The 26,657-nt window shown below is 43.8% G+C and overlaps 3 protein-coding genes across 3 annotated transcripts in view; all 3 read left to right on the top strand.

Moving 5' to 3' along the window:
• Positions 1-1,924: 1,924 nt before the first annotated feature.
• Positions 1,925-17,017, top strand: INHBC (inhibin, beta C). The gene is made up of 2 exons (XM_006897594.1): positions 1,925-2,237; positions 16,278-17,017. Exons 1-2 carry the CDS (start codon positions 1,925-1,927, stop codon positions 17,015-17,017), a joined length of 1,053 nt encoding a protein of 350 aa, XP_006897656.1.
• A 4,331-nt stretch (positions 17,018-21,348) lies between these two features.
• INHBE (inhibin, beta E) lies at positions 21,349-22,602 on the top strand. Its single transcript, XM_006897671.1, has 2 exons — positions 21,349-21,640; positions 21,845-22,602. Exons 1-2 carry the CDS (start codon positions 21,349-21,351, stop codon positions 22,600-22,602), a joined length of 1,050 nt encoding a protein of 349 aa, XP_006897733.1.
• A 2,544-nt stretch (positions 22,603-25,146) lies between these two features.
• Positions 25,147-26,657, top strand: part of GLI1 (GLI family zinc finger 1) — an 11,813-nt gene continuing 10,302 nt past the window's right edge. Inside the window, exon 1 of the mRNA XM_006897593.1 lies at positions 25,147-25,206. The gene's annotated coding sequence lies outside the window, so the exon portion shown is untranslated. The remainder of the gene's footprint in view (positions 25,207-26,657) is intronic.

Raw genomic sequence — 26,657 nt, 5'->3', positions numbered from 1 at the left:
GAGATTGCCCATCCTTCTCCTGAGGAGCAGCTGGAGGCCTCGAACTGTCTGCCTTTGGGATTGCAGCACAGCTTCTTGCCATTAGGCCTCCAGAGCTCCCTACAGTACATGAAGTAATTGAAAATAACATGACTTAGAACAAGTGTATCTTAGTCCACAAGTGACAGTTTTGTTTCTTACCATTTTAAAGAAGTCTTTTGTAGGAGGTTTACCCAATGCCAAATGTTCTTTGATTTCAAGACTATTGCTTCCATGGGTGTTGTTTGTGAATCCAAGTAAAATTAAATCCTTAATCCTTAATGTCAATCTTTTGTGCTTTTATTATTATGTTACTTATTTGGCTAATTGTAAGTGATCTCTGGTGGCCTAGTGGCAAGAAGCTGCACTGCAATCCCAGAGACACCTGGTTTGAGGCCACCAGCTACTGATCTGTGGAAGAAAGATGGGCAATCTCCTCCTGGGAAATTAACAACCTCTGAAAACTTCCCCGAGGGTCTGCTATGGGTCAGTTTCAACTCTACACAGTAACATTAAATCAATTGTGAAGATTTTCATTTTATCGTAATATATAATCCGTAAAGAAGGCTGAAGTCTTTGATCTACTAAATAACTGATTCAAGTCCCTCCCACTTTGAGCAAACAAAGTTGTGTCATCTGTGTATCTCAGGTTGTTAATGATAGTTCCTCCAATTCTGATGCCACATTCTTCTTCGTATGTTTCAGTTTCTCAGAATGTCTCAATCTGAAAGAACTGAGGGAAAAAATGTAAAGTCTCAAGCTGCAATATTGAAAGATTATATGGAAATTATATAATCTTTCAATATTGCAACTTGAGACTTTAAATTTTTTAAATTTTTAAACTTTTCAATGTTTTCCCTCAGTTCTTTCATGCAATATTATTCAAAATGGGTGACTCTGGAGGACATTATGCTGAGTGAAATATCTCAGTCACAAAGGGATAAATACTGCGTAGCACCACTGTTGTAAAACGGGACTGACATCGGGATTGGGGGGAGACTGAGAAAGATGGGATAAACAATATATACTGCATTGAGACATATGAGGGAGAAAACTGTTTAAAAGGGATATGTGGTTAGGCATTATTGTCGTGACAGGAGTCCAGAATGAAGGCTGCATAGTGGAGTGGACTTGGAGGAAGGGATTGCATACCAATGAAAGAATTTTTCTTTTACTTTTCAAAGAGAAGAGCTAATTGGGGGGAGTGAGGGGTAGGCAGGGAGGAAAGTGCAACAATGAATGAATGAATGGAAATTTTCAATCTCTGTAAACTTTCATTACAATTAATAATAATAAAAAAATTTAAAAAGAGAACTGGGGTTGCTTAGGGAGGAAAATGTACAACAATGAATGAGGGTAAATCCAACTTTTCTGTAAACTTTCATTAAAATATCAATTAAAAAATAATAATATAAGAAAATCACAAAAGTTATATGATGGGACATCATCTTTTTGTTAGGTTATTGAGAGTCACCTTTTAATGCTGTCTCTTAAAAGCTTCCCTCTCCCCCTAGGTTTCACAATGCTACAGACAATCTGAAGGAAAATTTTAGCTCTAACCTTTGTCCCCAGGCCCAGCAGCTCACATGGATAACAGCTATCTCAATTGGCCAAGGGACATTTCTTTCCCCAAACAAACCAACCTCTCATCACATCCCCCACTCTGTCCTTGCCTAACTATGCATTGGCAAGCTGCTGCCAGGTTCTACCTGGGACTGGCTTCATTTCTCAAGTCAGATGTTTGGCTGCCCTATCCTCTGCAGTACGGAAGCATGCCAGCTGGACACATACCTCTTCCGGAGACCCTGTCATTTAGGACAGGAGCCCCACAGCTGCTGAGCCCATGAGCCCCACCTTATCAGCTCTTTCCTGGAACTGTGTTGCTAAAAGAGGAATTTCCCCAGCAATGACTTCCTCACTGCTCCTGGTCTTCGTGTTCCTGACTTTGGTCATAGTGGCTACTCCCAGAACTGGTGGTCAGTGTCCGGCATGTGGGGGGCCCACATTCGACCTGAAGAGCCAACGGAAGCTACTTCTTGACCTAGCTAAGAGAAGTATCTTAGACAAGCTGCACTTCAGTCAGACCCCAACACTGAGCCGACCAGTGCCCAGAGCTGCTCTGAGGACAGCACTGCAGCACCTCCATGGTCCCCCACGGGGGGTGCTCCCAGAAGCTAACAAAGCACAGGAATATGAGATCATCAGCTTTGCTAAGACAGGTGGGTTGCTGGTGTATAGATATTCCCCAAAACCTAATCTCGCAAGGAAAGAAAACATTTCTTTGTCAACATACTGCCAACTAACTTCCCCAAACCCTACTTCCTACCACCTGTCATCTCCAAAGCCTAGACTCCCTTACAGGCTTTCTCTAGTACCTCAGACCAATAGGCAACTAAGAAATGGGTCCGTTTCAATTCTGTGAGACTCTCCTTCATCTCTTCTAGTTCCTCTCTGTGCCCCCCACTCACCCACTCATTTACTAACTCACTCACTATGATTGAATCAATTCTATTCAGACTTAGAGGGACCTCCAGGAGTTTCCTAGACTGAAAAGTGCACAGGAGGAGGTTGCCTATCTTCCCTCCTCCAAAAGCTGGTAGATTTGAAAGATAAGCTCTGCCTTTGAGTTAACACCTCCTTATGGAGCTCCCTCCTCTCTCTGCAGGCGCCATAAATTTACAGACTGTGGCTGAACCTTGGACCAGGGAATGAGAGCTGATGGGTCTTTGTCCAGCCCTAGAATCCAGTTCCAACTTCTTTTCACCTCAGCCAACTCTACTCTAAAGATGTCTCATTTGGGCAAAATAGGGAACATAAAACATTGAAATTACACCTCTCTGCCCCACCCTCTCCCATCTTGTTATCTCAAGTCACAAACATCAAAGCAGTATCAAAATGGAGCTCAGAAAGGTAGATAGAGGATGGTTGAAAAAGAGAAAGTTACTTCCCTGAAAGGGAGAGAAATTTTAAAAACAGCTGCAGAAATTCCAAGATAGCACCCTGGAACTACTCCCTTTCCACTTAGTCCTCCTTAACCTGAGAAAATATGGAATTGTCTGTTTCCAGGTTTTGTCAAATCAGAATTAACACAGAATATCAACTCTTTGAGGTCAGGAATGGTCTTTTATTATTCCACACATTACCACGTGAGGCTAATGTGTTAAAATAACCAACACTTCTACAATGTTTAGGAACCCAGATGGCACAATGGTTAAACAATAACTGCCAAATGAAGAAAGAAAATAGCCGTTCCTTATAAACACTCAAATTCAGACTTACTGACTCACTGCTAACCCTCCATTGGTTTCTGAGGCTGTAAATTACAATGGGAGGAGACTGTACATCTTTCTCCCTTGGTGCCCCTGGTGGATTTGAACCACCAGAGACACAAAGCTTTTGGGTTTATAGTGCAATTTGCTACAGACTACACCATCAGAGTTTTCTTAAAGATTATAACCTAGGAAATCCTATAGGACAGTTCTACTCTGTCCTATAGGGGTTACTAAGAGTTAGATTACACATGACAATAAATGGCTTATTGTATTTTAAGCCTTTATATATACTGTCTTAGGTTCTCACAACAACCTAATAATGCAAATATTACTGTTATCGCCATTTAGGAAGTAATAAAACTGTAGCACAGAAAGGTTAAATAACTTTTCTAAGGTCACATGGGTGGTAAGTGGTCTCTTCAGGCAGACCACCTCAGAAATTCTTGACTTTGACCACTATACCACTTTATTTCGTTTTTTCTTTTTTTTTGCATTTCCATTCATTCATTGTTGCACTTTCTCCCTGCCCAGCCCTTCCCCCTGCTCCCCTCCACCCCAGTTCGCTGCTCTCTTTGAAAAGTAAAAGAAAAATTCTTTCTTTGATATACAATCCCCCCCGCACCCCTCCCACTGCCCCAAGTACACTCCACTATGCAATTGTGGACTCTTGTAATAACCATAATATCCTATCATACATTGCTTTAAAATTATTCTTTCCCTCATCTGTTTCAATGCAGTATACACAATTTATCCAATTTTTTTTTATTTTTGTGTGAGTGTACCATCAAATCAGATCTGACTTGTACAGGAGGAGATTGTCCCTCCTTTTCCCAGCAGAGCATCTGGTGGATTCGAACCGTGTGCCTCTGGGATTGTAGTTGCAGCTCCTTGCCACTAGGCCACCAGAGCTCCCCAATTTATCCAATTTTTCTCAGTCTTACCCCAACCCTGATATCTGTTCCATTTTACAGCAGTGGCACCATGCAGTATTTGTCCTTTTGTGACTGAGATATTTCACTCAGCATAATGTCCTTCAGGGTCACCCATTTTGAATAATATTGCATGAGTTCCTTGTTTTTCAATGCAGTGTAGTATTCCATTGTCTGAATATACCACACCTTCTCTATCCATTCATTTGTTAATGGGCACCTGGGTTGTTTCTAACTCCTTGCTATTGTGAACAAAGCCACGATAAACATGGGTGTGCATATATCTGCTTGGATGTCATTTATGGTCTCTTTGGAATATATTCCCAGTAGTGGAACTGCTGGGTCAAATGGTATCTCTATTTGCAACTTTTTGAGAAAGCGCCATCCCACCTTCCACAGTGGTTGCACTATTTTACACTCCCACCAACAGTGAATAAGGGTTCCAATTTCTCCACAACCTTGTTTGTTGCTTGCTGTTCTGTTAAATTTTGCTCTTCTGACTCGGGTAAGATGATATCTCATAGTTGTTATACCACTTCATTTCTTGAGAACATCATAGATGCTTAAGAAACAATCACCCACACACTTATCGCAGTCGAGTCAGAACTGACTCCTAAATCACCTTCTAGCGGGTTTTCAAAGGTTGTAAATTGCATGGAGATGTCCAATTTTTTCCGGAAGAGCAGCTGATGTAGCAGCTGGTGGATTTGCCTTTGGGTTGGCACCTTATCCACTATGCCACCAGAGCTCCCTCAATAAACACAGTTTTTGTTAAATAATGAAACCGTTCTGTAGGTCAGCTTTAACACAGTCTAGAATCCCCACTCATAGCTGATCAAGAGCACAAACTCTTAAGCCAGAGTCTACCTAACTACTGCCATCAAGTCAATTCTGATTAGTAAAGATTCTGTAAGACAGAGAGTAGAACTATCCATAGTTATATCCAAGGCTATAAATATTTATGGGAGCATACATACTGCTTCATCATTTTCTCTTGCCTGGGCTCAAATTCTGTTCAGCTACTTATTAGCTAAGTGATCTGGATTGCTGAGAGTCAGTTTCTTGTTTGTAAACTGGAGATATGCTGTACATTAGTGGTTCAATGGTAAAATTCTTACCTTCCAGGTGGAAGAAATTATTCCAAATCAATGCATCTCATGCACAGATACCACCCACCTGCCATAGAAATTTTGTGTGTTGATATGGTGCTGATGCTTGGGAAAGTGGAGAGTAAACAGAAGAGGGGAATATCTTCAATGAAAAAGCTTAAGCAAGGCAGAAATTGTCAAGATGGCACAGATTTGAGCAAAGTTTCAATCTTTTCTACAAAGGATTGCTGTGAGTTGGAGTCAACTGATTCCATGGTACCTAACAACAATATGGAGCTGAACAGGTTTTAGCAGAGCTTCTAAGATCAATTAGGAAGATAGCCTTAATGATTGTCTTACTTATGTAGAGCTGCTGTAACAAAATACCACAAGTGTATGGTTTCAGCAAACAAAACTATTTTCTTATAGTTTAGGAAGCTGGAAGGGCAGGTCCGGGGTGCCAGATATAGGAGGCTTTCTGTGTGTCCTGGAGGAAAGTCCTTGTTTCCTTCAGCTTTTATCTTGTAGGCCTGGTATTCCTTGGAGATCTCCATACATCTTGACCTTCCCCTGTGCCAAGGATCTTCCTAAAGCATGGACATGGCCCACAAGATGTGTTGTACTCTTAGTCTTTTTCCTTGGTGATCCAAGGATACCCTTCTCTGCTACTTTTTCTCTCCCTTTATCTCTTGTAAGGTAAAAGGTGTTATAAGTCATACCCTAAGTTAACTTCTCTTGCTCAGGAATGTGAGGAGATTAAGAACGCAGCACACAGCACACACACACACACACACACACACACACACACACACCTATTACTGCTACAATTAATTGGCTTATCAGATCACAGGGAAACTTTTCATAACTTCTACTTTTAATACTACATACACTTATCTGTGGAGGACATGATGCTGTCTATGATGGTGATCTACTTTTGCAAATCATCTGAAGAAAGTCCTTTGAATCACAGCAATCTAATCTGCAGCTGACCATGGAGATGGCACAGAACTGGGGCCACCTTACACTCCATTGTGTGTGGGGACTTCAGAAGTCAGCAACCAACTACAACAAAATGGGGACAATGAAAGGACAGTCAAGAGGATTATATAAGCTAATACAAAGTGCTTAAAGGAGTTCCTGGCTGAATAAGTACTATTCAAGTATCAGGCACCTTCCCCCCAAACCCACTTCAGTTTCTGAGTGAGAAGAACAGAAAATTGAGGGAATATCTAGCTCCTACCCATAAAGTATTTGGTGCTGCTGCTGGAAATATATTCATTAGAACTTAACATGGAATTAAATAAATCCTAGATAATGGCACAAAAGCATGCTGAGCCAGGAGTAACTTATAAAGACTTAGTGAAATAGGGAAGTCTTTCAGAAGAAGGTAGAGAATTCTCTTGTAGAGTAAGTTTTCATTTAATGGATTAAAAAATGGTAAATGACATGCTACTCTGAGGGTAAAACATAATATGTGTGAAGGAGCAGGCTTCATTTAGAGTTTAAAAATAGTTTAAAGTAAATAAAGATAAGATGGACAGATGGCCATGAACTGTGAGTCTCTTGAACATTAAAATCCTGCATTTTTTTGGTTTTTACCTGTCTTTCCTAGTGGTTAACCCACTTTTGGTTTATTGTGACAATAATATGATTACCAGATCTTAAGTTTACTTGTCCCAACTCATTTAATCTTCACAGTCTCAACATAATGTAATGTAGGTCTTATTGTTGCCATTTTATGAAGGTAGAAACTGAAACTGACTCAAAGATTGTTTCCATGGCCAGGGTCATATAGCTTGCAAGTTCTCCTGACTTCAAAGTCTATATACATAAAACAGAACAAAAGTCTATATATTTTCACATATTTGCTAATGAATGAATACAACATTCAGGTCAAAGGAGGCCTAATCTAAGGTGAAGTTAAAAAAAAATTGGAGGTGAGAATGACTGATGCCTAGATTTCACCTTTTATATTTAAATATTTTAGCTGAAAGTTTTTATTCCAATTTAAGCTATCAACTACACCATAGTGTGAAAGAAAGATCTGAAAATTTTTCTTGCTGGAATAAGAAAAGCCTCAGGCTCTAGGGAAACTAGAATAGGGAAAAGTAGAAACCAAAAGGCCAAGGATGATGGGAACTCTGGAAATTATGGATTAGACACCCTGTACTTCACGTTCTACTCAGGGTCCATTCAAATGTATTAGGTTTCTATCTGGAAATGTCAACCCCTGTGTCTGCTCAATCTCTTTAGTGGTTATCACTGTCTATAACTTCTGTTTTCATTATCCATTGCTTAAAAAATAAATGGAAAATGAATAAGGATGAAAATGTTGGACAATGAATAGAGATGACAGAAGAATTGAAACCTTTGAATTGTGGTGTTGGAGAAAAATATTGAATATCCCATGAAGGATAATCATGGAGGAAGCACAAGCAGTATGCTTCTTAGAGGTAAGGATGGTGAAATTTAATCTCACATACTTCAAGCATGTTGACAAGAGGGATCAGTTTTTGGAAAAAGACATCATGATGAGAGAGATGGGAAGTCAGAGAAAGAGAGGACAATGTCCAACAAAATGGATTGACAGTGACGGGAACAATGGACTCAAGCAGGTCAGAAATTATGAGGACGGTGCAGAATAGGATCAAGTTCAGATCAGTTGGTTACTATGAATCAAAATTGATTCAAAGGCACCTAACAACAACAATTGCTACACCCCTGAAGAGTAGTAATATAAAACAATAATGATTTCTTATTTACCATTATTTTGTGGTTTTACTTGGCTCATCTGGACAATTCTGCTCCTCAAGATCACTCTAAGATGGACTGTCTGTTTATTCAGCAGTCCAGTCCCAATTTCTTTAAAGTGAAATAGGGCTTCCAAAAGAACAATTCTCAATGTGTAAATGGTCATGAGGCTTCTGCTAGCTAATATCCAATTGACAAAACAAGCAAGGCATATGACCAAGCTGAAAATTGGGATAGAAGGGAATTCCACAAAGATGTGGAAACCTGTTAGTTTAATGAGTTAAGCATTGGACTGTGAAAGGGCTATTGTTCAAATCTTCTAGCTGCCCTGAGGAAATAAGAGGATGCAGTCTGCTACCATAAAGATTTATAGCCTTAGAAACTCTATGGGCAGTTCTCTTATGTACTGTAGGGTTGCTGAGAATTTGGAATAGACTTGACAGCAGTGGTGAGTTAATATAGCACTCTCCTCTGGACCCTAATTAATGTCTCTACAGTATATGGATAACAGCTGTGGTAGCCTAGAGGTAAGAAGCTGCGCTGCAATCCTGAAGGTGCACGGTTCAAATCCACCAGTTGTTCTTCCTGTTCGATTCATTCCCTCTGAAAACCCAGTGGAGGGTTGCTTCCAATTCGACAGTACACAACCACAACCATATGTGGATAAAGAGTTGTGCAACCAAACCAAAGGGCAAGCAGTTCGAACCCACCAGCAGCTCCACAGGTCAAAGATGGATAATCTCCTCTCTACAGTTTACTGCCCCGGAAAACCCACTGGAGAGTCAGCTATGAGTAAGTTCTAACTAAGTGGCACATAACAGAAACAACCAAATCCAAAATATATTCATTCTCTCTCAAGACCTCCCTCCCCAAATATTATCCTATTATGGCACTGGGCAGGCTTAAAATCTCATCTGAATCTGGTGCATGTTATGAGTCAGCTGCCCCTCATGCAATTCTTCAGGTGCAGGGTCTTCAGTGTTGCAGGATTAATTATATCAGCTCACGAGAGCCACTCCTGCACTCTCAACTTCTCATCACATTGGTAGCTTGAAATCAGTCTTAGGGGGAATATTTATACAAAAATTGGTAAACACTACAAACTGAGCTTCCCTCGCCCTTTCCAGAGACCAGTTGTTAAACATTTACCAGCATAGCTCTGCCTGTGACCTAAAAATACAAATTATCTTCCTCCCACACATTTTACTTATGATGTTGAAATAGTTACCAGAGAACCATGACAGGCACTCCTGTTCAGAATGGAAGATGTAGTCATTGATCCATAGAAATTCTAGTCTCTGGCCAAGTATGTGTCTCTGTCCACTCCAAAATCAAAGTTCTCCGGGTTAGGACCTAGTCTTCTCACAGGTAGACTTGTGCCATAGATCCCCATTGTTCCCATTGGCTTCTGGATTTGCCCTCACTCTGTGAGATGGTCTTCCTTTTCAATACGAAATGGTCCATGTTTTCAGCAGAGTAGTTTTCTTGGCCAGCTTCCTGCCCAAAGATGTTAGGGGCCCAGAGACTTCTTTTCATTTTGAATTGCAGCTGCTCTTTTCAGCCCAAGCTGGTGTTGCTTTCACTATTAAAATTCTCTATGGGCCTTCTAAATTAGAAAATGGTAGTCTACTTAATTAGACAAAAGGCACCCCACTCTGTCAAGACAGATACCTCTCCGGGGAAGAAGTGGAAAGAGGGCTCTTACAATGTGGGATTTGTAATCAATGTCACAAAGCAGAATGTGTATGAATTCTTGACTGAAAAATCAATTTGTTCTGCAAACTTTCACTCAAATCACAATAAAAAGTGATTTAAAACAAAACAAGCAAACAAAATATGTCTCTACTTCAAGCTACAAATAAGAGTATTGGGACAACATGCTTAAGAGTCTTAAAGCTTCTTTATCTTGAGAGGGTCCTTAAAGCATCACTTTAAATTTAGATCTTACTGGAGGGTTTACGGCTGACCCTTATTCCTTTATTTGCTTTGCTCTTCTCTGAAGCTTTGTTCCACTGGTAGCCGCTTGGGTTTGATTTTACTGAATTAGTGAGGTAATTTCTTTCTTTCAGAATCTCTTACCAGATGAGAAGGCAAGAAATGAGAAATGCTTTTCTCTTACGATCTAACAAGTCCTGGGTTAGAAACATTTTCTCTAAATCTTGCCTAAATATTGAACAGGTCCTTTTTTAGTTCATCTCTCTCCTGAAATACTTTATCACAGAGAGCTAAAACAATTAGCACTTTCCGCATTCTTCCTGGAAATATCTTCAAATAAATTCACAACTTTGTAGATATCTTTTCTATCTTCTAAGCTACCAGAGGCGAGGCGATAGCCTATATCATAACATAGGTCCCCGTTTCTCTTGCTTCTGATAACAGTTTCCCCACTGCTCTTCCAGTCTGCACTGTTTCTCACAGATTTTTGGTTTCTCTTATGGTAGCCCTTCACTTATTATCTGATTTTTTTTTTTTTAACTCCATGGGAAGTGTGTGTGTGTGTGTGTGTGTGTGTGTGTGTGTGTACATTTGTGTTTTAGATGACAATTTACATAGCAAATCAGAGATTCCCATTTAACAACTTTTATACAAATTGTTCTGTGACATTGGTCACAATTTTCACAATATGTCAACATTCTCATTATTTCCATTCTATTTGTTCTGTTTCCATTGATCTCATTTCCCTGACTCTCCTTGCCTTATCATCTTTGCTTTTGGGTAAATATTGACAGTTTAGTCTCATAATTGATTGCTTAAGGAAGCATATTAAGGATGATTGATACTGTTTATTTTATAAACCAATCTGTTATTTAGTTAAGTAGCTTCGGTTCCAAGTTCAATGGATATTTTAGTAAGATAGTCTCAGGGGTTCCTTTAGTCTCCATTTGTCCTGAAAGGTGCTTAGACACGTCTAGGAAGTCACTGCAAGGAGTCCTGATGGTATAGTTTGTTATGTATTACACTGCTAAAATAATGGTAGGTGGTTCAAATCTACCAGCTGCTCTGGTAGAGAAAGATGGACAAATAAGTTCCAGTGTCCCTACAATCTCACCACAGCACTTCGTTTTTAATACTAATTTCTTTTTCAATTATTGGTTGATGAATAAATTACGATAGTGTAGTGATTAAAATACCTGGCTACTCACCTCACTACCATCTTCAAGAGAAACATAAGACAACATTGTGTTTCCACAAAGATTTGCAGCCTTGGAAACCCTAAGGGGAAGTTCTTCATCCTGTAGCTTTGCTATGAGTTGAACTGATGGTGAGTTTGGGTTTCATTGACATATAACAAACCACTTCAAAACACAGAGGCTTAAGACAGTAACTATATTCTTTCCTGTTATTTGGTAATTTGAGTGAGTTTTTATAGTTTATGTTGTTGTGGTTGCTAGATGCCATCAAGTCAACTACAACTCATAGCGATCCTATGAACAACAGACCTGTCCCCCACCACCCTCACAATCTCTGTCCTGCTCAAGCCCATTATGGGCTTCTCAACCCATTTCTTTTAAGGTCTTCCTCTCTTTCGCTGACTCCTCTACCTTTCCCAGCATGATGTTCTCACTCTAAGGAGCAATTCCTCCTGAAAATATACCCAAAGTAAGTTATCTGCTCTATGTGGTGTAATTAAGGTCAATTAATACAGCTGCTGGAAGCTGGGAACTTAACTAGGACTGGACCATCTAAGATGGTTTCTCATCTCCCAGAGTCTTTCCCCACATGTTATTTTCATTCAGCAGTAAAGCTCAGTTTTCTTTATACCATGATGGCTGGCTTCCAAGAGGACAAAACCTTAATATGTAAATACTTATCAAGCATTTGTTTGTACTACAATTGCTAAGGCCCCATGGCCAAATCAAGTCATGTGGCCAAGTTCAGTCTTGATGGAGGAATGAACTGCACGAAATAATGAATATTGGGATGTGTTGTTCAATAGTATAACAATCTACAACAGCTCCTACTGGCCATGCATCTGCTGTAACAAGGATAAGTTAAAGAATTCTAACAGTGGCCTTGCCAGAAAAGAATAGTTGGGCCAATCAGACTCTTCTTGCTGAATTAGGACATTGGAAGGTCTATTTTCTTAGCTAGGAGCAAAATAAGAGGCCTTTTAGGCACAGAATCTGGGTCCATTATTTTAGGACCAAGGACGCTGAGTGGAGAGAGAAGAATGGAGCAGATTTACACAGAACGAAATGAGAAACCCTTTCAGTCTTGTTGAGAGTTGCCATATTTCTGATTTTCCAAGTCTCTCCACTTTTACTTGAAAAAAAAACACAACAAAGGGCACTGAGGCCACACCATAATGGGCATTTACTGTTTACTAAAAGAATCTGGACTTTATTCACCTTATAAGGCTTTTAGTACAATAAATTTTATGACCCAGTCAAGTTTTTTTAAAAGAATTCTGGTGTTAATGCAAAAGAAAAAGAAATGAAAGACCATTAATTCAAGGAATGTTTACTGAGCACTTATTATGTATCAGGCATTAAGAATACAATGATGAACTATACAGGTAAAATTTCTCCCTTCATCATGGAGCTCCCACCATAGTTCAGAGAGAAGGAGGGATAGAAACAGCACACAGTAAACAAATTAAAGAACCAAGAGAGAAACACAATGTATAAGAATAAAAATATTCATTTTAGACCAAATAAAATATTCATAATAAATATTATGAATATTTTATAATAAAAAGAATAAAAATATTCATAAAAATAAATGATCATTTAAAAAAATAATCAAGAGAGTCAAGTGACTAGGAAGACAGTTAAGCAGAGTGATAGAGTAGAAGTGAATACTACTTTAGAAAAGGCAATCAGGAAGCCTCTCTGACAAGAGTGCTAATGCCCAAAAGGATTCAGTTACACAAAGATCTCAGGAAGGGTCCAGGCAGAGTGATAGCAAGTAAAAACGCCATGAGGTTGGTAAAAGCTTTGTGAATTCAAGAAGCAGAAAGAATATAGTAACTGAAGGGCAGGAAACCTTTGAAGGGTCTTAAACTGAGGAGCACTAAAGCTGATCATGTTGTTAGGTGCCATCGAGTTGAGTACGAATGACATGAAGAGTAGATCTGAACCTTGTCCTATTCTGTGTTATCCTCATAATTTCTAACATAAAACAAAAGTGATATGATTTATTGGGAATGGACTACTTGGGAAACTATACCATATTCAAGAAAAGATAATGATTATTTGAATTAAATATAGTAGAAGAGATGGAGTAGGGATCTCTGGTGATCCAGTGTCAAGAAGCTGCATTGTAAACCCAAAGGCGGCTCCATAGAAGACAAACAATCTTCTCCCTTGTGATTTACAGCCCCTGAAAACCCACTGGAGGGTCAACTACGAGTCAGTTTTTATTCAGTGATACACAACAACAGAAGAGGTGAACAGAAGTAAAATCATATTCTGTATTGAAGATAGAATGGACACATCTTGCAGATAATTTCAAAGTAAGAAACTAAGAAAATGAAAGTTTTGACTCAAACAATGCATTTACAGAAAAGGAGGACACTAGAGAGGGATAATATTGCATTGGAGAAGAACAAATCTTTGAAAAATTTACATGTGAGGTATCACTGAATATCTAAGTAGCATATCAAATTGGCAGCTGGGCATACATACAAGTCTGTGGCTCTGGGAAAGGTTAGGGCCTGATATATAGGGACGTAGACAAAGATATGCAGATGTTGTTGTTGTGGGCCAGTGAGTCAGAACTGACTCATAGCTCACCCTCCAGCAGAATTTCAGGGGCAGTTAATGAGACAAGAGGAAATTCCCATGCTTCTCCTGCAGGGAAGCTGATGGATTTGTCTGTATGCCTTTGGGATTGCAGCACAACATTTTTTTTAATTAATTTTAATGAACATTCACAGAGATTTGGGATTTCCATACATTCACTGTTGCATTTTTCTCCCTGCCCACCCCTCCCCACAGTTTTCACTTTTCTTTGAAAAGTAAAAGAAAAATTATTTTATTGTTATAAAATCCCTTCCCCCTTCCCGAGTGTACTCCACTATGCAACCTTCATTCTGGACTCTTGTCACAACCATAATAATTCAGCACAACTTCTGACCACAGAGTCCCTCTACAGATATATAGAGATAAATATTTGGGAGTCATCTGGGTTTTTTTTTTAAATTTAAGCTCCTGAGAATCAATAAGATCATTGTAAAAGAGTATATAGGTGAAGACATGAGAGTTTAGGACTTACAGCATTTAGAGAAACCACCAGTAGAGACCAAGGTGGAAAGACCAGTATCACAAAAACCAAGAAAAGGAAACATTTCAGGAAGAAAACGGGTGTGCTCGCTTCAGCAGCACATACAGTAAAATTGGAATGATACGGAGAAGATTAGCGTGGCCCTGCACAAGGGTGACACGCAAAGTCGTGAAACATTCCATTTAAAAAAAAAAGAAGAAGAAGAGAATAGTTAACTGCATTATACACCAAGTAAATGAATATAAAGACATGAAATCACTGGATTTAACAATGTGGAAGGTGTTGGAAGGATCTGAGAAGAGCAGTTTCAGTGGAGTGAAGAAATGCAAGTCCAGTTAAGCTATTTCAATAAGGTAGATGAGGAATGATGAGGGAAATTTAGGCAGTATTCACGGGAATATAAGACATATTGGTACTGGATGCTGGATCTAAATAATTGCTAGAAAGACAGACAATTATGTGAAAGAAAAGGTAGAGATTTATTAGAGAATAAGAAAACCCTGTAAGGGGAGAACACACAGGACCGAGGAGGAACACAAGTATATCCCTCCAAGCAATAAATGCTCAGAGCTTTTCTAGGGTTGTTTCTTACAGGAGGGATGCTTTTCAGGAATAAATAGAGATGTGGTATTACATAGCTTTGCTCAGATGACCAAAACTCTCCTTCCTTTGTGTACACACACAACTTTGAAATAGGCTCTGGTGCAAGGGAATCTGGGAAATGGTGACAAGACTCATTGTAGGATATTGGCATATTCAGACCTCGCTCTGGCCTCTGGTTTAAGTCCAGTTCCCTTTTTTGAACTTCCATTTTAGGTCACAGCCTTGTCAGGTAACTCCTTGTCGTGCATGTGTGAAATCTAGTTTCATCCAGTTTTGTTTGTCTTCCCAAAAACATCTTAGTTCTGGGTTTCTAACATAATCCCCCTAAAATATCAAGACAATGTCCATGTGACACCAAACCCTTGGTGTCTCTCATAAATTTGTTTTAACAAATACTTAGATAATTGTGTTTCAGTAAGTTTGAGCAAATCAGAATGCTAGGATGTTTGAGTAAGGAGATTTTTTTTCTTTTTCTTTCTACTCTGCTAATTCCCGAGATCAATGTATGAATATTAGAAGCATCATAGTAAAGGACAGGGAGGTCTTGTGGCCTAGTGGCAAGAAGTCACACAGCAGTCCCAAAGGCATGAGGTTTGGTTCATATCCACCAGCTGCTCCAAGGGAGAAGGACAGTTAATCTCCTCCCATGTAACTGGAGTCTAAGGGTAGGTGTGTTGGAGGCAGTGAGATTGGCTCAGGATAGGGCAGCATTCAATTATTGTACATCGTGTCACTATGAGCCACGAGCAACTCAATGGCAAATAACAACAACATGCAATTTACTGCCTCTGTAAATCTGCTGGAGGGTCTGCTACCAGTCGGTTCAGACTCAACAGCATGCAACGACAAGAAATAGTAAAGGACTGGGTGGAGAATGAAGGAAGATCATGGACTTTCTAAAGATAATAAGGAAGGTAGTGCTACTGCCAGTTCAAATAACAAAAAGACAAGTTTCTTGAGAAGGACATCCATGTCACAAAACTAAGTAGTTAGAGATGTGTGCCAAATGCTTGATAATTCCAAAATCTGTATGTCCTGTCCAGATGTGAAAAATAGTCTGGACTAGATATATAGATTTCAGAATGAAAAAAGATTGTGTTGGCTGCCCAGGTGCATAAGTAGGAGCTAACTTTTGTATATAGTATATAAAAATAAATGTTAAAGACAGATTTTTTAAGAACTCTTATACTAAAGGAATAGTCAGATAAAGAAAAACCAGCAAGGAAGCTGAATCATAAGATAACTGAAACATGGAAGCCAAGGCAGAAAGATTTTCAAGGGAAAAAGTCATCAGGAATGCTAAGTGTCAGAGAGAGTTCAAGTGTAAGGAAGTCAGAGAGACAGCTGGGAGACCCAATACTCGGAATAACTGAGGCTTCTTCTGTCCACAGGTTTTTCCACCATCAACCAGACGCGTCTTGATTTCCACTTCTCATCTGATAAAACTGCTGGGGTCTTGGAGGTCCAGAAGGCCAGTTTCACCTTCTTTGTGCAGTTCCTTCCCAATGCTACTGGAACTTTGACAGTGAAGGTCCTTGTGCCAGGCTCACACAATACCAATCTTACCTTGGTCCCCAGGCACCTGCTGGAGGCAGATGCCAGTGGCTGGTACCAGCTCTTCCTGGGCCCCGAAGCTCTGGCTGCCTGCAGCCAAGGGCACCTGACCCTGGAGTTGGTCCTTGATGACCAAGCACAGGGCTCAGTCATCCTGGATGAGGCTACCCACAGACCTTTTGTGGCAGCCCAAGTTAGAGTTGGAGGGAAACATCTTGTTCGCCGGCGAGGTATTGATTGTCAGGATGGGTCCAGGATGTGTTGTCGACAAGAGTTCTTCGTGGATTTCCGTGAGATTGGCTGGCACAACTGGATCATCCAGCCTGAGGGCTACGCAATGAACTTCTGCACAGGGCAGTGCCCATTGCATGTGGCAGGCATGTCTGGCATTGCTGCCTCCTTTCACACATCAGTGTTCAATCTGCTCAAGACCAATACAGCAGGCACTGCTGGAGGTGGCTCATGCTGTGTGCCCACTGCCCGGAGGCCCCTATCTCTGCTCTACTATGACAGAGACAGTAACATTGTCAAGACTGACATACCTGACATGGTGGTAGAGGCCTGTGGATGCAGTTAGTCTGCACAGTGCACATAGCCCAGGTGGGGGCAGGAAAATATGCATTTACAGAGGTACCTGTCCTTGAGGTGAAGATGCAACTAACTCCATTACTGCCTCGGGCCAGAAATTCTTTTTCCCCCAAGAAACCCATGGAAATGATCCCACCTTTGATTTGAGAACTCATCTAAGGAGAGTCCCTTAACTAATTCCATAACTACAGCCTTTCTTCTGGTACTAGTCCATGCAACGAGCCCACATACTCAATTCTACCAGCCTTAGTTCACCACTAATTTATTCAATAGCCCACTGCCTCCTGCCTTTTGCACTCAATGCCCCCACTCCTACTCTAGGATAAATCGACCCAGCCCTTTCCACTGATTTTCTAGATCTCCAGAAAGTGAGTTTTGCCTGCACTCCTCCTTAATACTGTGTCTTGAATCCATTTCCTCTGGCCTGCCCAGGTGGACTGCTAATGCTTCTTTGTACATCCCTAGCTATTATTCACCCTTCCCAGTTCTGCTCTAGGCCCTTGGGAGCTGACCAATCCAAGCTATAGTGTTTGACTTAGGGAAGGCAGACAAAGATGAAAGAATAAGACAGTACAAAGATCTGGATATTTCTCACTCCTGGCCCCTCTCTACTTAAATATGGTAGTTCTATGTGACTGTGGCTGTGTCCCTTCAGTTCCTGTTTGGCTAAATCTTTCCATGACTCTAGCTCTGCCTAAGTTCTCTTATCACTACTTCAAAGGTAGGGGTCATAATGGCTTTTCACTCTTGTTCATCTCGATGTGTTTCAACATCCTTGTTGGTTCTCATAACCCCTCTGTAAATAATTTCTTCACTAAGCCCTCTTAATAAAGCAAATATAGGCAACTGAGTGTGTCCCCTGTCTCTTGAGGACCCTGACTGATGCCCAGATAATATGGAGTCTGCCTGCCTTGAACACTTCCCTCTCTTCACACTGATTCCTCAGGGCTGAGCTATTAAATCTTTCCATCTCATGCTGCATGTCTCACCCTCCCCCACACTCTCTCCTTTTCTTCCTTAATCCCCCTCCACTCTCCCAGGTTTACTGTCACTGGTCTCATAGCTAATACAGACTCTGTTTTACCTATACCTCTCTTCAGTCTCTGCTTTTCCCAAAGATCAGTCAAGAAGCCAGGCCAACAACCTGTGGGCATGCACGTGGTAGGAGGCAGAGCCTAGCTCCAGGAGCTGGCGGCCAGGACCTCTGACTCACCTCTCCTCATTGACCACCTAAGTTCCATCCAGGAGTCCTGCCTGGATGCTGGAACTGACCCAGGGACACTGGATTGGGAAAGAGAGGAGAGGAAGGGCTGGATTGAGGCGAGAGAGGCATTTGCCCTGAGGCTGGGTCCTCTTTCACCTTTGCTCTTCTTCCATCACCTCTTCCCTTAGGTTGGACAGCCCTGAACCATGGGGTCGATATTGTCTGCAGCCAAGGCCGAGTTTGCGCAAAACCCATGTGACCTTTTGAGAACGTGCTGTCTATATTTGTTTAACTCATAACTCCCTCTTACTGGGGTAAGGGGTCCCCAGAATAGAAACTCTACAGGAGAAAGTCCGAAAGGGAGCCTCCTTGGGGTGGGAGCTGTACATCTAAGTTTTTTGTCTAATATACTCTCTGTCTTTTAGGACCTTTCTATCTTCACCTACTGTCTGGTGTTCCCTGCTCCTCCACACCAGGTCTTCAAAAATCTAACCTCTTTCCTCCAACTCCAACTTCAGTCCTCAGAGAGATAACTGGGGGCTCACTTTGGGGGAAAAATGTTTACGGAGATACAAAGTTCAACAATCAAGATGATATTTTAACTCAAACTTTTAAAAAATATTATGAAAAACTCATAATAAGCAAAATAACAGATTTGTAAATAACAAGATTAATGTCATTCCATTTTGGCTCTGCCTTTTGTGAAATGAGGAAAGAACAGGCTTATCTTTCTCCCAGGCTTTTCCTTCAGAGCCCTAGGACCCCAATACTAGACTCCATCAAGCTTTTCTCATCGGGACAAGATAGCCACTTCAGCTTCTTCTGCTTCCTTATCCACCCCCAAGCCTGTCACTAACCCTAGTCCCCAACCAGGTTGGTGGTAGGGCAGGCCGTTAGGCAGATGGCTGGGGTATTTATAACCTCGGGAGCACTTCTTGGGAAAAGTGACTAAGATGCTAAGAGCATATTTATAGCCGAGTTCTGACGTAAGTGTCAGTGGGGAGGTAGGGCCAGGCCAGGCACAGCAGCAAGGGGGTGGGAAGAGCTGGAAATTGGGGGCACCCAACAAAGTGAGGGCGGGAGAAAGGTGGGGTCAGTGACTCCTTCAGTCAATTCTTGTTGCTTCCTCTCTCGTATCTCTTAGCACGAACAGGTAAGTCTCTCAGGCACAACTATGCAAGCGTGCAAACCTCCACTTTGCAGCCTGTTTTTTTAGAGAGAGAAAAAGGCTGTCATTCACCAGCCCTGCATAACAGATAGGATACTGGAATTTGGGGCAAGCACTGTGCAGGGGAGCTTGAACGTGCTTCCCGGGTTGGGAGAGAAATGCAGGGTGGGTAGGAAGGTATAAGAGCCTCATGGTCCTTTCTTCACATTCTTGCATTTTCTAGGAAGAGCCTGGCACCTATCATCAGGTTCCGTTGCCACGTGTCAGTACGATGAGGTCCAAAACCAAAGGTAGCAGTGATTTGGATGCTGGAGGCAGTGTCTTCCTGGTGGAATGGGAATAGGAAGGTGGGGCGAGAGTAAGGGACGGGACAGGGACAGAGGAACCAGCTCCCCTTCTCTCCTAGTGGGGAAGCAGGCCTCCTTTAAGAGGCTAATGAATACCCCTTGCTCCCCATTCTTTAGAGCAGCCCTTTCCATGGAAGCTCCAGGTCAGCTGTTGGCCTGCTGCTGTCCAGTGGCACAGCATTGCCACATGGTGGACACTAGTGGTATTGGGGTCCCCTAATTGCAGCCAAACGGCCTTCTAGTGCCTTTTCTCAAACTGTCTAGCCATCTCTCTTGATAATCTCCAACTAAATAGGAGTGGGGGTAGAGGAGATAGATAAAAAAGTAGAGGCACATTTCCAAACCACACTCACTTCCTCCACAGTTTTCTTTCCCCAGATTCTTGGAAAATCTAGAGCATAAAGAAAAAAAGCTAGCATGAAGACAAACCTCAAGAAGTTCAAAAGTAGGAAGGCCTTGGTCCTTGTATTAAAGTCTGTAAGGAGAGGAGGTAAAGAGTATAGGGATTGGAACTGCACTCTCCTTGCTTTGCTCTCAGAAATCCTTCACTCCCCCATTTCTCACTAAAGAGAGAATTGGCTAAGACTACACCACTTCTAGGATGTCCCAGATTTACAGAACTCTCACAGTTGTCTAGAAGACAACCAACAGCTGGCTTAAGCCTTCCCAAGTCCCATGCCCTTCTGCCAGTCTTGATGGACTCTGTCCCACTGTGAGGTTGCATCACTGCCACCTTCTACCTCTGGGTTTCCCTACACATCACCACTTCCCCCACCCCACATACTGGCCTTCCTCCACATTATGCTTCAGTCCAATTGGACTCTGGGCTGCCAGCATAGGCAAGGTCAGGGAATGACTTTTGTGCCCTGTTGTACTGCCACCTCTGCTTGGCCTGGAGGACTCCGTCCCCCCTTAACTCCCACCCATGTAGAAGACCATTGCTGGAAATATAGGATCCAGAGTTCTCCTTCTGGCCTAGAATCCCTAGAGGAATTCCCCCCTGGGACTCAGAACTGCCTCATGGGATGTACTGTGGCAATGGTGGCTGGGTGAGCTAGAAAGACTTGGGGTATGCGGATATGGCCCTTCCCCACCTGGCTTGTACGGAATCCCCTCCCCCGTCCCAGACCTTGGGGACTGAGGATGTGAAATCATCCTCTCTTGCATCATGCATGTCCACGTTACCACTTCCCACCCCCATACCCCTACTTCAAACCCAGTCACCATGGCCAGATAGTGAAACTGGAGCTCCAAGGTGGGACCTCCACCCCTCTGCAGGGGGGTGATGGGTAGCACAGCTGTCCAATCAATGGGCCCCAGACACCGCTCTAAAGAGGCCCCAGATCAGAAGTCAGGCATAAGCTGTGAGGGTCAAACTGACAGACAAAGCTAAACACAGCTGCCCATTGGACGGTCCACCTTCTGCCTTCCTGAGTTCCAGGCAGAAGAAGACAGGTTGTTCTACTCTTAGTCAAGAGTAGGTGTGGCACTGGTGTCTCTGCTGCTGTGCCCTCATTGGTTCTCATGCAATAAGACTCAACAGAAGGAACAACTGTCATCTGAGCTGTCAAGCTCTTGATCCAGAGCCATCCACCAGGGATATGGATGTCCCATTCCAGTTGGTGCTGCTGCTCTGGGCACTGATGTGCACACAGGGAGCAGAGTCTGTGTGTTCCTCATGTGGGATCCCCACATTGGCACCACAAGCAGAACGAGCTGTGGTTCTGGAGCTGGCCAAGCAGCAAATCTTAGAGGGGCTGCATCTGACCAGCCCTCCCAGAATAACCCATGCGATACCCCAGGCAGCACTGACCAGAGCACTTCGGAGACTACAGCCGGGGAGTGTGAGTCCAGTGAATGGGGAAGAAGTCATCAGCTTTGCTACCATCACAGGTAGGTGAGGGAGAGACAGAACGCAGACAGGAAAAGAAAGGCAAACAGGGAGCCTGGCAGAGGAGGAGAAGGGATTGGGCTGAGATTGGATTGGAGGCTGGAGGCTGCAGGCCGTCCCTATTTCTTCTGAAGGTGAGCAAGGATTGAGCGAGTCATCTCAGAGAACTTCATCTCTGCTCACAGTTCTCTCTCCCTTTCTGGCAGATTCTTCCCCTTCAAGCTGCAGTTCCATGCTCACCTTCCACCTGTCCACTCCGCGGGCCCGCCACCTGTACCACGCCCGCCTCTGGCTACATGTGCTCCCCACCTTTCCGGACATTCTTAACTTGAGGATCATTCGGTGGATCCCAAGGAGGAGACGCCAAGGGTCCCGCACGGTCCTGGCTGAGCACCAAATGAATACCCCGGGCTGGCACGCCCTGACTCTGCCCTCTAGTGGCTTGAGAGGTGAGGCGTCAGGTGTCCTGAAACTCCGGCTGGACTGCGGATCCCTAGAGGGCAATAACACCGCTGCTCAATCATGGTCACGAATCCTAAATACAGTGGGCGACAAGCGGCCCTTCTTGGAACTTAAGATCAGGGCCAAAGAGCGTCGAGTGGGCCGGGCCAGGAGAAGGACGCCCACTTGTGAACCTGAGACCCCTTTGTGTTGTAGACGAGATCATTATGTAGACTTCCAAGAGCTGGGATGGCAGGACTGGATCCTACAGCCTGAGGGCTACCAGCTGAATTACTGCAGTGGGCAGTGCCCTCCACACCTGGCTGGCAGTCCTGGTATTGCTGCCTCCTTCCATTCTGCTGTCTTCAGCCTCCTCAAGGCCAATAACCCCTGGCCCTCCGGTACTTCATGTTGTGTTCCCACTACCCGAAGGCCCTTGTCCCTACTCTACCTTGATCGTAATGGCAATGTAGTCAAGACAGATGTGCCCGATATGGTGGTGGAGGCCTGTGGCTGCAGCTAGCAAGAACACTTTTGAGTTTGGAGTGAAAAAATCAAGTCAAGGGTTCCCGGGCAAAGGCATCAGATTCCTGATCAATAGACTATAGACTATCTAGTAGTATGACTGGACTGACCTTTATGTGACCCAAATGGACAATAATTTGTCCAGACTCCTGGCCTAATACCAGGCTGGTTGAAGTGTAGGGAGGTGGGTAAAGGATTTCTTCCAAAGAGGTCTACCCAGAAAGAATGATTTCCTAGTCTTAGCTCAATGAGATGATTATAGGGACAAGCAAGGGAGAAGAAAGAGTGAAAAATTCCTTCTTCTCTGCCAGCAAGAGAAAGTCCTCAGGCAAGGAAAAGAGGGAGCAAAGGGTCCAGCAGACTTGGGGCAGAGGAAAGGGGCTGGCCAAGGGTAGGGACTGTGGAAGAGATCTAAGGGGAGGTAAGAGTAAGATTGGCAAAGGGCTGAAGGATGAGTTGAGAGAGAGGGGTGCTGAGCCCCAGAGCAGTTTATCTGGTTTTCCCTGGGGTGCAAGACCGACTAGGGAGACAAACATTTATACTTTCTTAATAAAAATAAGAAAACAAAAATCCACAAGTGTGTTTAATGAAATGGGCTGAGGTAATAGTTGAGAACAACAATTTTTGAAGGATGGGCTGAAGACTCCTAGAAGAGCCTCTGAGATCCCTTCAGCGGTGTCCACAAGTCAAAACTTTTTTCGTAATAATACAAAGATGTTGTTTGCCTTTTTAAAGGTGTATTACCTTAAAAGAGTACAGTGGCGTTTCCCAGAACTGCATGACATGCCATTACATCATCTTTCTGACATCTTTATTAGTGGAATATGTGCTTGTATCTTCTTGTGTTTAAATTTTTTCCATTTTTATTTCTAATATGGTAAATTGATAGCTATGAACCACATAAGCAAAAATCTCATTTTTAAAAAATGAAAGATCTCTGCAGTTTTTTTCTGTTTGTTACCAATATTTTTTTTCAAGTGTAAAGTTGTCTTGAGACCAGAAAGTTTGTCATCAGAGCATATTCTTAAAGAGTGTTTCTTTCGGGAAGGGGCTTGTGGCTGGATTCAGCACCTGTAGGGTTCTTTCTGTTTGTTCTAGTGACCATTGGTCAGTCCTGACTGAAATGTGTTCCGTTAACCTGGGCCTGGGCCAATGTCACGTAACAAGTGTTGAGGAGGGGAAGCTCAAATAAGACTCCTTACCTGTTGGGTTTTTTCCCCCCTCATGACACCCGGAATGAACAGTTAACTCACTGACTTTTCAGGCCCAAAATGTCCTTAGGAGGTAGAGGTATTACGTAGAAGTCAGTCTGAGGAGTGACAGAAGTGGGAAAGGACTGTACCTCTGCTTCTACCGTCCCCCACTGCTTTGTATGAAAGTTACAGATGCTCCTTCCCCTGTACCTTCTGACCTAGGTGATACAATCCAATGGCACTAAGCACTCCCATATCTGTTCGGCACTACCGATCAGTACAACCTGCCGCTTCTAGTGCACCCCCTCCGTTTCGCTGGACTCACACATCCCCAGCCCTGAACTCCTAACTGGATTTTAGCAGGTTCATAAATGAAGACTCTACTCCTTCAGCCTCTTCAGGCCCCTCCACCTCCAAATAGGTTGTAAAAGATGTCATGTGCCTAATTTGCCAGCAGAGGGAGCAAAAAGCCCTAAAGAGCAGAAAGAGCAGGCCGCGGAGAGGTGCGGAGGTGGTCACAGTCTTCGGAACTTGTTGATGAAGTAAAGCTGGGTTTCTCCGGGAACAGTGCTTCTCGGGGAACAGTGCTTCAGGCTCAGGGCCTTTTCCGTGACCCATAAACACACAAACTGCGTCCAGTACTTCAACTGCTGCTTCTTTTTTATGCTCCATACACTCAACTTCCATCCATACAGGGTGTCTCAACTTGTTCTCAACTTCCAAATCCTACTCTGCCCCAATTTCTCCAAATTTCATCCAAAGGATGAGCTTGGCAGATAAACCCAGGGAAGCAGAATACTGAGTTAGCACCAATCAATGCTACCTGCAATATTTTCTAAAATGAAGTTTTTCGTTGTCTTACTCACCTTCCTTCCATGTTTTTCTCAGTCTGTTTTTCTACTTGGGGTTTAAGGGCGTCTTCGTGGATTGCCGATCCATTAATCCAGGCCGGGATTTGCTGCCTACCAGCAGCAGCGTGTTCACCGAGGGGGGGGTAGGCAGTATAGGGTCCCTCAAGGGAGGGGGAGGATCCTGGGGGTCCTGGGGGTGCAATAAGCCTGGCACCCCCTCTCTCCCTTCTAGCCACCTCGCCTCATCCTCAGGAACAGCAAGAGGGAGGGAAACAAGAGAGAGGTGTAGGGAGAGCGGGAAGAGCGGCGGCGCGCCAGCGGCTAGAGCGAGAAAAAGTTTTTGCAAAAGGAAAAAAAAGTTTGCGCTTCTCGCGGGTGGTCCCGGCTCGCGGCCCGGCGGGCTGGGCCGGCTGGAGGGCTGTGGGCCAGGTTGGGGGGGGTGGGGTGGCACTGAGGCTGCGCCGCCGTGGCCCTGTCCGCCCCCCCCTCCCCACTGTACACCCCCAGCCTGCACTCCAACCCTGGACCGCGCATCCCCAGCCCAGCGCCCAGACAGAGGTGAGAAGGGGGGCGGGCGGGGGACCACCTGGGAGCGGTGGGGGAAGGGTCCTTAGGGGATGCTGTGCTTCCTGGGGACTTAGCCATCCCAGAGGGAGACCTAGACACTGGGGCAAAATGGGGGTGGCAAAACCTGGGGTGAGAAATTAGAAAGTTAGGAGAATTGTTTTCATTTGCTGTCTCCCTATCTTTTGCCGTATCTCTCCCCTCCTTTTTAATCTTCTGAGTCTGATAGTCTGTGTATGACTGTCTCAAGGCGGCGGTGCGTCTCTTTGTCTGCCTCCACCTCTCCCATACATTAGAAACTTCTTACTTTCTGGAGTTGAGATAAAGCGGCTAGAGGGATGGCTAGCTGGAGTTCTGTGCGGTAGAAAGGGAACTCCAGGTGTGTCTGAGAGCCAGGCAGGAAAACGTCAGTGTTTCTAAAAGGAGGGGACCGAGGAGGAGGAAGCCCAAGGCAGGATGGGGATGTTTGTTGGGGATGGGCACTGGAGAGCGACTAGGCTTGGACCCCTGAACCGGTGTTGTGACAGATGTGCTCGTGGGGGTATATGTGTGTGGGGAAGAAAGAGAAGAGAATTTTCTAGCCTAGGCAGAGGACTGAAAAGGATCAAATTTAGGCCCTATAAAAACTCCCCGTGTATTAGCGACCCCTGAGTCCCAAGAACTGTGGGCAGACCGCTAAGAAAGAGATGTTGAGACCTTGTCTTGACCTAATGAACTCAAGACCACCAGGGCAGCTAGGGCCAGCCACAGGGAGACCCCTACTGGGACTGGGCTGGACCACGGGCCACTGCCAGCCTGCGCATCCCTTGCCCTCCCCTCTCTCAAACGGGAGCTGAGGACCGAGGCCCCTCCTCTGGCTCAGACCACCCTGTCTGCCCTTGCTCCCCGCCTCTGAAGCCTCTTTCAGGCCTCATGACCCCGAAACAATCTGCTCTAGGCAACTAGCTTTGGGGACAGGATTAGCGGAGGGGGACCCCTTAGATACTGGGTTCTGAGAGTTTAAGGGGGCTGGAGAACTGGGGTCTTCATAGGAGAAGAATTTACACCCCGGTAGAGGAGTAGGTTGGGCAATTTCCTGAGCGAGTAAAGGCAGGAATTAGGGTGGTTTTCCCTAGGGGGCGGGGTCCAGAGGACCCCCCCCCAATCTCTCTGTCATCCTGGGCCGCCGGCACAGACCCCGCCCTTGACGTCACTAGGGGGTTCCCGGGGGTCTGGAAGGGATTAACCCTTGGGAAGCCGGTTGCAATACCCTGGAGCCTAAAACTGTCCTGATCTCTCCCTCCTCTATACACTTTAATTTATTTACCCAATCATTTACGTAAATATTCTGGGTTATTTTTTACGTCCTACCCTGCCTTGGGGACTCTCCACTCTCCAATAGTGCCCCCCCAGGGAGCCACTGTCGGCTTTCTAGATGCACGGAGGGAAGAAGGGAAGAATGTATC

The sequence above is a fragment of the Elephantulus edwardii genome, unplaced genomic scaffold, assembly GCF_000299155.1.
Source record: "Elephantulus edwardii isolate Elephantulus edwardi_28Jun2011 unplaced genomic scaffold, EleEdw1.0 scaffold00212, whole genome shotgun sequence".
NCBI lineage: Eukaryota > Metazoa > Chordata > Mammalia > Macroscelidea > Macroscelididae > Elephantulus > Elephantulus edwardii.
The sequence above is the reverse complement of the archived record's forward strand: the minus strand, read 5'-3'. Positions and strand labels throughout refer to the sequence as shown.

What these genes read in the sequence shown, in the direction of transcription:
- INHBC (XM_006897594.1), top strand. Translation starts at nt 1,925, where the DNA reads ATGACTTCCTCACTGCTCCTGGTCTTCGTGTTCCTGACTTTGGTCATA. An exon ending in CATCAGCTTTGCTAAGACAG is followed by an intron (nt 2,238 to 16,277) that starts GTGGGTTGCTGG and finishes TTCTGTCCACAG; the next exon opens with GTTTTTCCACCATCAACCAG.
- INHBE (XM_006897671.1), top strand. Translation starts at nt 21,349, where the DNA reads ATGGATGTCCCATTCCAGTTGGTGCTGCTGCTCTGGGCACTGATGTGC. An exon ending in CAGCTTTGCTACCATCACAG is followed by an intron (nt 21,641 to 21,844) that starts GTAGGTGAGGGA and finishes CCTTTCTGGCAG; the next exon opens with ATTCTTCCCCTTCAAGCTGC.